At 43.7% G+C, this 10,267-nt stretch overlaps 1 protein-coding gene across 1 annotated transcript; it reads left to right on the forward strand.

Annotated features, from left to right (window-relative positions):
- The first annotated feature begins 8,279 nt into the window (after positions 1-8,279).
- LOC100281622 (uncharacterized) lies at positions 8,280-9,227 on the forward strand. The gene is made up of 2 exons (NM_001291690.2): positions 8,280-8,593; positions 8,730-9,227. Exons 1-2 carry the CDS (start codon positions 8,387-8,389, stop codon positions 8,916-8,918), a joined length of 396 nt encoding a protein of 131 aa, NP_001278619.1. The 5' UTR covers positions 8,280-8,386; the 3' UTR covers positions 8,919-9,227.
- Positions 9,228-10,267: the final 1,040 nt, after the last annotated feature.

Genomic DNA, 10,267 nt, shown 5'->3' on the forward strand with positions numbered 1-10,267 from the left:
TACACTTGAGACCAACTCATGGCCTATCAAGCCTAGGCCTGAGTACCCAAGCAATCTACAGGGTTCCCAAGACAAAGAGTCGTGCGTCGAGACTCAGGCTACGAAGGCGAGGGATCAACATGACACAGAGAGAGTAATGATGATGCCGGAGCCCCTCGCCACCCACGTGCAGCCAAACTTAAAGAGTCCGGCCAGAGAGCTCAGACGAGTATGACAAATATCGAAGGATACGTTTCTACCGAGGTAGAACACTTCGTTCTTCCACGGCGCAGTAACTCCTTCCACGAGAAGCTAACTGTAATAGGCCCCCTCCTTGGACTATAAAAGAGGGAGGGTTGGTCGAGACGAACAGAGGACAACGGAGGCAAAGCCAAGAAGGACACCGCCATAACGCCCAAGGCTTAGCTAGATAGTGAACACTAGATTCATAGTCCTTAGACCTTACTACACATAAGAGACTTGAGAACTCTCCCTCTCTCGCCCGCTTGTAACCCTTACTACGAGCATTGAGTAACAAGGTGTCGGTAGTGTGAGCCACCAAAGATTGGATGTATGGACGTTCTGTCTGAACCAGTATAAATCTTACGACCACTGAGCACATCATCCAGATCCAGAACGCGTACAAACAAATTTACTTGTCGGAGCTAGTTTAAAACATTGACACCCACCATATTTTTCCTTAAACCAAACACACACCTGTATTGCATCAGTGTCTGACTTAGCTAATTAGGGAGAACAAATCATGCCAATATGAGGTATATGTAGTACATATTAGTTTATCATATAATTTACTTTCTTTTTAAAACATAAAATGACCAATATTTATCCTAATAAGTATAGTAACTTATCTATTTTTAATCAATTTTGTAGCTACAAAAAATCAACATTTACAAATAAATGAAACAACCAAGATATACTTCATGATGGATTTAACAAAACTAATTCGTCATTATAGATGCTCGTACATTTCTTTAGACACAACCAAAGCAACAAAAGTTTGGTATAAAAATATTGAAACACCATAGGTACGTTAGACCGTGAGAGAAATAGGTATGCACACGCATGCAAGTTGCCACATGCATGCATGTATCTAGCTTAATTATGTGAGAGGATCAAATATTTTTGAGTGCGTGGAGACCTACACAATTTTTTCAATTAGGGCTAGTTTGGTACCCTATTTTCCAAGGGATTTTCATTTTTCCAATAAAAATTAATTTATTTTCCTTTGAAAAAATAGAAATCCCTTAAGAAAATATTGTTCCCAAACTAACCCTTGCTGTTTTGATTTGCCCGGACCCATTTCTGTATCCCATCAAACAAAAGGGGATCGAGTGAAAAGACATGTTCTGTGGATGAGAAAACTCTGAAATTTCAAGTCGTACGATATCGCGATCAGACCATTTGACGTGTCACGAGACAAAATATTTTGGCTTCAGATCTGGTCTTTTTTTCCTAGCTCCAATGGACGGCAATTGCTTCTTGTGTAGGCAATATGATTTATTTTGTCAAAAGATTGGCGGTATCCGTCGAATAAACTTGTAACCTTTTTTAGGCCATGTGAGGAAGCATTCAGTTTCTAAGAAACTGGTTTATAGAAATTAAGGTGGTTCCAAACATACCAGTTTATGACTCAATTTATAGAAATTAGATTCTTAGTTTTTAAAAACCAAAACGCTGACTTCTCCTAGCTAAAAGATAAAAACTGGTTTGTTAAAAATCGGGTTGCTTCCAAACAGGGTCTTAGACGAGTCCCGTGCGGATGCATCATGAGTCCATTACACAAATTTAGTAGAATAAACTTATTTCTCATATTATTACTAGTTGTTAACTTATGAGGAATGAAATGGTGATATATCAACTAATTCCTGTGGACACCTTTTCGGGCGCCAATCACTATAATGAGAATCGGCAGCGGTGCTCTCTGCACAGGCACGGACGGTCCGCGGCCAGGGGCCGAACGGTCCGCGACCTGGCGCAGGGCTTGGGTTCCCTGCCTGACGTGTCAGACGGTCCGCGCCCTGGAGCCAGACGATCCGAGCGTACGAAGGGGCGGTGGAGTTCACCGGCGGCGCTTGGATCTCGCTCCTGGGAGGGACCCCGTCGGGGAGGAGAGATCCTAGGTATTGTCTAGGCTCGGCAGGCCGACCTAGACTCCTGTGATCGACGTAGAGCCGAAGAGAAGCGGAGAATTTGGGGTAGGGAAAGACTAACCTAGAGCTAAACTAGAACTACTCCTAATGCATAAGTAAAACGAGAAATAGACTTGATTTGATCGATTGTTGGGGGTTCAATCGGCCGTAGCCCTTCATCTATATAAAAGGGGAGGTCTGGATCCGCTTCAAATTGTTTCCCGAGTTAATCCCGTGGTTTTAGGTAACAAATCCTGCAAGAAACTAGGAACCCTAACTGACTCTGCGCACGCGCGAACCGTCCACGCCACCACCGCGGATCGTCCGGCCTCAGGGCCGGACCGTCCGCGAGGCTCTTTTTGGTGTTCAACATATGCCCCCCTACCTTTTGGTGAAGGTTGATGAACCAAAAGCATATGAACTAAACTTGATGTAAGTCACCGGCTTTTCAATATGGAGATCATTCAATAAAGCACCAATGTATAAAGGTCATTTCGGATTGTATCTTCCTCGGCCATGACCATTTGTTCAATGGATCAAAAGGAATATAATGGAGGTGCCCCCGAGTCTAGATAGACAAAGGGACTATACATGTGCCATGCATTCATCGTCGTACCATTCCATATTTGAACTGGATAATATACCGACGATGAATAAACGGGTGGAAAGTATCTTGGTCTCATGTTGCGTCGCCTTTTGGAACGTTTTGTTCGACCGTTTCGTTTCAGCAGGTGATCGGGGTTTCTTCGTTGACCGATCACGTGGAACAGTCTTCTTGCTAGCATTTTTGGCTAGAAATTGATCGAAAGTAGGGCCGGCTTTTACTAGCCGACCATGTGGGTCATGTTAGCTTTTCCCTCGCGTCTCTTTCCTTGCTTTGTGTGGACGCTGACGCCTCTGGCCATGGGCGGACCGTCTGGCTGAGCCAGCCGGACTGTCTTTATGAGCACCGGACCGTCCGCGATACTCAGGTCAGGTTGTCATGCCCGACTCCTTAATTGTAGCTGCCCCCGGTGCCTCCGGATTTGTTAGTCTTATTGTCCAGAGCTTTTCAAGCAACCTCCTTCTGCGATATATTTGATGTGCGAGGATCACCAATGATGATGTCTTTGCTTTTGCTTTTATCGGCCATTTCGGGCTAAACTAAGACCATTTCGCATGCGACATCTATTGTATTAACAGGAAATGGTTGTGTGTCCACTTGCATCTCCTGAAAAGACAACCAGACCTCATTTATGGCCGATTGTACCTGTCGACGAAAAACATTACAATCATTGGTGGCATGAGAAAAAGAATTATGCCACTTATAATAAGCACGTCTCTTTAATTCATCTATAGGAGGGATAGTATGAGTTAATTTAATGTTGCCATTTTAAGTAGCTCATCAAATATCTTATCGCATTTGGCAACATTAAAGGTAAATTTAATCTCTTCTTGTCGATTCTTTTGAACCGGCTGTAAGGAAGAATATGCCTAAGATTTGGCCTTTGTTGGCCAAATAAACTCAACGGTATATACATCTGCGGATTCATCATCTGAACTATCACACTCTATTAGATGTATTGTACGGGCGGCTGATTTTGGTCTCATTAAATCGACTTTTACAGGCTAAAGCCCGCTGTTGTAGCTGGGCTATCGAAAAGAACTGGGTCCCATCTAAGTTGTCTCTTAAGTAAGATAGCAACCCATTAAAAGCTAGCCCTGCTAGCTCTTTGTCTGCGACATGAATTCGAAAGCATCGGTTTCTAGTGTCCCGAAACGTCCGGATATAATCATTAACCGATTCTTCGTGTCCTTGTCGAACTAAAGCTAAGTCAGCTAGCCCTAATTCATATTCTCCGGCAAAGAAATGTTCATGAAATTTACTTTCTAACTCATTCCAGGAATTAATGGAATTAGGAGGCAGGGCGGCATACCATGCAAAAGAGGTACCGGTAAAGGATAAAGAAAATAACCGAACGCGAAACGCTTCGCCATCGGCCAATTCGCCTAGATGTGCTAGGAACTGGCCTATGTGTTCGTGTGTGCATCTCCCATTCTCACCAGAAAACTTAGAAAATTCTGGTATCCTTGCCCCTTGTGGATATGGGACAGTGTCAAACCGGTGATTATACGACTTTTGGTATATGATTGCCCCACTTTGGCTACACTAACTCCGAACTTATCTCGAAATAGTTCGGCCATCTCTTCCCTAATTTTTTCCATTGCACCTGGTGGCAGACTACCGGATCCTGGGCTGTGGGGCTCATTTAGTCGGGCATTAGTATACCGACCTTCTTGTCGTGACCGATCGATAGTGTTGATCGATCTGTGATTGTATGGTGCGTTATGATTTAAATATGTAGGGGCGAAACATACTGCTGTTGTGGTGTGTAATAATTGGGTGTATAGTGCGCAACAGCAGGTTCTACGTTTGCGTACCCGGTTTGTCCAATGGTAAATCCGAACTGACTGGTTGTGTTCGCCATTATCGGGACGCCACGTGGTAGTCCTGGTGCAGCCTCGAACTGTCCGACAGGGAAAGCCGGACGGTCCGCGTAAAGGCCGAACAGTCCGAATAGAAGCTCGGACGGTCCGACTGCGTCCAGGGTCACCGATCTGCTGAGCAGGGACGACTATGGTCCTAGGACGGTCCATGCAGAAGCTCAGACGATCCGATCGTGTTCAGGGGCGTTGATCTACCAAGAAGGGACGACGGTGGTTGTATTTGCCCTGAATATGAGTTCATCGGCATATCATATAAAGGCTGGGGCTACGAATCCCCATTTGTTGCCGATGCAGCAGACATAGATACCTTATGATGGAAAACTAGGAGCAACAGACTTTTCCAACGTACGCGTTAATTTTCTAATTGACTCTTCTAACCCTCTAATCTGTTGTTTCATTTGATTTTGCTGATGATCTACATACTGTTTAATAGATTGGATGTCATCGGGTTTACTTACGTTGGGGACTTGAAGCGAAGATAGAAGAGATGCGACGTCGATCTCTCCATGTTTGACAACTTTCTAGTGGCGATCCACCGGGTATTGTGATAAGAATTTCTCCTTCGTTTGACGCATGTAGTTCTCGTATTGCTGTTGCTCATCGGCCGTCAGACTTTCAACAATCGGCTTTAGGATATTGTCCGGGGAGATATCGGTGTGATCTTTAGAACCGGTCATTTGAGGGCCTGATTTTTAGTAGATCTAAACACCTGTCCCTAGCGAAGTCGCCAAAAAGTGTGTTGACACCTTTTCGGGCGCCAATCACTATAATGAGAACCGGCGGCGGTGCTCTCTACACAGGCGCGGACGGTCCCCGACCAGGGGCCGGACGGTCCGCGACCTGGCGCAGGGCTTGGGTTCCCTGCCTGACGTGTCGGACGGTCCGCGCCCTAGGGCCGGACGGTCCGCGCGTACGCAGGGGCGGCGGAGTTCACCGGCAGTGCCTGGATCTCGCTCCTGGGAGGGACCCCGTCGGGGAGGAGAGATCCTAGGTGTTGTCTAGGCTCAGGAGGCCGTCTAGACTCCTCTGATCGACGTAGAGCCGAAGAGAAGCGAAGAATTTGGGGTAGGGAAATACTAACCTAGAGCTAAACTAGAACTACTCCTAATGCATAAGTAAAACGAGAAATAGAATTAATTTGATCGATTGTTGGGGGTTTAATCGGCCGTAGCCCTTCATCTATATAAAGGGTGTCTAGATCCGCTTCAAACTGTTTCCCGAGTTAATCCCGCGGTTTTAGGTAACAAATCCCGCGAGAAACTAGGAACCCTAACTGACTCTGCGCACACGCGGACCGTCCGCACCACCACCGCGGACTGTCCGGACCGCGGACCGTCCGGCCTCAGGACCGGACCGTCCATGATGCTCTTTTTGGTGTTCAACAATTCCGTTCCAAGAACCAAATAAAAAAGGTAAAAATGATAGACTATCTCGTTCCTTAAATCAAACACCCACTTCATGTCTCTCTTTTCAACCACACACCCATATCTTTAGAAAGCAGTGCAGAAGAGTTTCGTCATGATTGACCATTGATAGTCATCCTACAGGGCACCCTATCTCAGAACCAAAACATCTCTTGCTTGCTCTACCTTCCGATGTTCTCATATCTAAAAGTAGTGGCATGAGAGATTTAAATCGTACTGTTATTTGAAACTCGAAGCTTGACTTTCATACGCAGCAGGCTTGGATCACGTAGGAAGCGAGGTATAAACTTCTCTGCAGCTAGAATCGCCAAATTAAAGTATATACTACTCACTCCGTAGACATGTACTCACTACCGGAATCGCGTTTTTTACCGAGTGTTAAATTTAAAAACTTCACACGAATTTTTCAATAATGATAAAATGATTTTAAATTAAAAAACTGTCAACTACAATGTTTCATTACATTTCAAGACCTACAACTTTTATTTTGGTGGTTTTTCTATCCGACATAGTTTGAAAAATTCAAATTTCAAAATTCAAACATAGTTTTTAAATTCAGACGTAGTTTTCGTTGACAATATGACTTCAAATGAAAAAGTTGTCAACTATAAACTTCTATAATTTCTCAAGACCTACAAAGTTTATTTTGGTTGTTTGGTCATTTATTTATCTCATATGATGGTTCTAACAATATGCACAAATTATATACGTCTCTCTCGTAGTTCCATAAACTACGAGAGAGATATAGATTTTATGAACAAATATATTTTTATTTTGTCATATGAAGAAATGTTCAATATATAAATTGTACATCATGATGAGTTATACAAATTTGTAGTTGAAAACTTTTTCATTTGAATTAATTTACTACTTTAAAATATGATTTTTAAATTGTTTTTGCCTAGTGTTGGAGAAAAAACACTCGGCAAAGGGTTTTTTGCCGAGTGTTGCCGAGTGTCGAAAAAAGGCACTCGGCAAAGAAACTCTTTGCCGAGCGTCAAAAATAAAACACTCGGCAAAGAGCTTCTTCGCCGAGTGTTTTCTTTTACCAAGGGTTTTTTGCGTGGTACTCGGCAAAATAGCTTCTTTGTCGAGTGCCCGAAAAAAAAACACTTGGCAAAGAATATGGCACTCGGTAAAGAGCCAAATTCCGATAGTAACTCGATCTATATTAATAATGATGATGAATCTCGATATATATATATATATATATATATATATATATATATATATATATATATATATATATATATATAACAAGTACATTAATTATTATATAAATATTCATTGAAAATGAATTTTGATTTGGGACCCAGAGAGTAATATACCGTATACACAGAGTTTTAAGTTTCTGCCGACAAGAGTTAATAAGCCATGACAATGACAGGATGCTGCACGATCCAACCGGCAACACAAGAGGTCGTTGGGACGCACCGTCCAAATGATGTGGCGCCACCTTAATGGCCCCAGGGCTCCTCCAGGCTCCAGTGGTGTGTGGATAAGAATGTAAAGAAGCTTCCAATTGGTAACACCTTATTCATCTCTAGCTTTCATAACCCCACTCCGCTAAAACTTTTAGTTAGCGACATCGCACGAAGGAGAACACTAACTTAATTTTGAAGATACGGTAGTAAATGTTTTTACGAGACTTAGTATAGACACATTTGTACAATACTCATGAACATGCTATACTGGGAGCCTGATGGCACACAAAGTATATGTATATTTTTTTTTAAAAAAAACTACACATACATGACAACATCTACTCATATAATATCGTTTTCAAATATCCAGCTTCAAAACACATAAAAGGTACTCCCTCTATACCAAATTAGTAGCCGTTTTAATGAATGTCAATAATGAATCTAGATACATATACCAAACATATAGATCAATTATTAAATAAATTTGTTAAAAGACTAAAACGACCTCTATTTTTGAATATAGGGAGTAATTAATAGGCAACAGAGTTTAAAAATGGTTCACATAAAACAACATGCTTAAACGCTATATATGTTTTTTTTTGGCAGCTAGTAGACTGGTAGAGGGAACGATGTGAGGTAGGTATATACATGCATGCCATACTATATCCATCTCTGCTTCCGTGACTTGAGTTAATACTATCGTTATCCTACTCACATGTTTAGTCATGCTAATCCCACCGTCCACCGTGCAATGGCGCGTGGAATCGCGTATAAAATCCCCCCCCCCCCCCCCCCCCCCCCCCAAGCTATAGCTAGCCAGCCATCCTACTGTCACACACACACACACACACAGACAAGTGGTTTCCAAAGCCAAGTGTGTGTACTAGCAACCAGCTAGCTCGGGCGGCAGCAGGCAGCCATCATGTCGGAGGAGAAGCACCACCACTTCTTCAACCACCACAAGAAGGACGAGGAGCAGCCCGCCGGCGAGTACGGGTACTCCGAGACCGAGGTGGTCACCGCCACCGGCGAGGGCGAGTACGAGAGGTACAAGAAGGAGGAGAAGGAGCACAAGCACAAGCAGCACCTCGGCGAGGCCGGCGCCATCGCCGCCGGCGCCTTCGCACTCGTACGTTCAAATACATCACATATATAACTTGCTCGTCGCCGTCGACGACGTACCTAGCTACCTGCCACCGATGCTTCTTAATTGTGCTTGTTCTTCGTGCTGACCTTCCATGGGTGCTTTATTTCCTCCCGTACAGTACGAGAAGCACGAGGCGAAGAAGGACCCCGAGCACGCGCACAGGCACAAGATCACGGAGGAGGTCGCTGCCGCGGCGGCCGTCGGCGCCGGCGGCTACGTATTCCACGAGCACCACGAGAAGAAGAAGGACCACAAGGACGCCGAGGAGGCCAGCGGCGAGAAGAAGCACCACCACCTCTTCGGCTGACCGTAGTACCGGCCGGCGCGCGACCGAGCTAGCTAGCTCCGGCGCACACAACCACACACCTGTTTAATTCTGTACTGCATGCGTGTGTAATTTGATGGTTCACAATAATGAGTCCCTCTCCGGACCTTGGTAGCTGCTTGCTTGTGGTGAGTGAGAGTGTGAGACTGAGGGAGAAGAGGTGGTGGGCGTGGGGCTACGTCGAGAGAGGCGTGTTCCTGTAATCCTGTACTCGCTTCGTTTTCTCTGCATGCGTCTATAATTGTGTTCAATAATAAGTGAGAGCGGTGTGATGTGTGGCTCCCCTTGTCAGGCTCATGTTTATCCGTATTGAATCCTGGCACCATGCATGACTGAGGATCTGGATGTCTATGAAGCACCGTGTATCTATCATCACTTTTGCAAAAAAAAATATTCTTATATTTCTTGAAGTAGCATGTCATGATTCATGAATCGAGATTTTCTTAATCTATGAAGTAGAAACTAAGATATTGTTTGGTTCATATATTTGTAACACGATTGATAACTAATAATATTAAACTATGTTTGTTTAAATTCAACTGTAATCATATACCGCGATAGAAACTTATACTTACCTATTAAAACTTATTACCGCTAGTATTCGTTGCCATTTGCATTACATCTCCTTGAACCAAACAACGCCTACTAGGAGTAGCTTCTATCTCAGCTAGGTCCCTTTATCCGTGACACCACTTAGGCCTTGTTCGTTTATGTTGGATTGCACCCGGAATCGTTCCAGCTAATCAAAGTTTATATAAATTAGAGAAGCAATCCGACTAGAAATCGTTCCGACCCACCAATCCGACACAAACAAACAAGGCCTTAGGATACTTTGTTTTGTGATTTGGGATTAATTGAGCTGTTCGAATGGGGATAATCAGAGTGGACGGGATTAAATAGTGGAATGTTATGAATGTTTTCAAGCCCCTTTTTCCATGAATCCGTGTGCAGTAGTTTATTGGGTGACGTGATTTGCCAAGTTAAGGGCATGTACAGTGGAGAGACACCAAAACAGTTCTCCAAGCACAAGAGACAACTAAGAGACTCTATTATACAATTGAGTGTTTATATATGTAGTTTATTAATAAATACAAAATTAAATGCATTTGTACAGCAGCAGATCGATAGAACGGACGACAAATTCGTACAGTAGGAAGTGATGCGTCTGTTACTACTTGGTTTACGAGCCAGAGGCGTCTCTTCACGGAGAGACGGCTCTAAGGTTTTTTTGCAAATACACCCCTTAAACACCTTAAGAGCCTCCATATTAAACACTACTGTACATGTCCTAATGGCAGAATGCCAGTAGAGTTCCGAAATGTTGACCTGTG

Source organism: Zea mays, chromosome 2, assembly GCF_902167145.1.
Source record: "Zea mays cultivar B73 chromosome 2, Zm-B73-REFERENCE-NAM-5.0, whole genome shotgun sequence".
NCBI lineage: Eukaryota > Viridiplantae > Streptophyta > Magnoliopsida > Poales > Poaceae > Zea > Zea mays.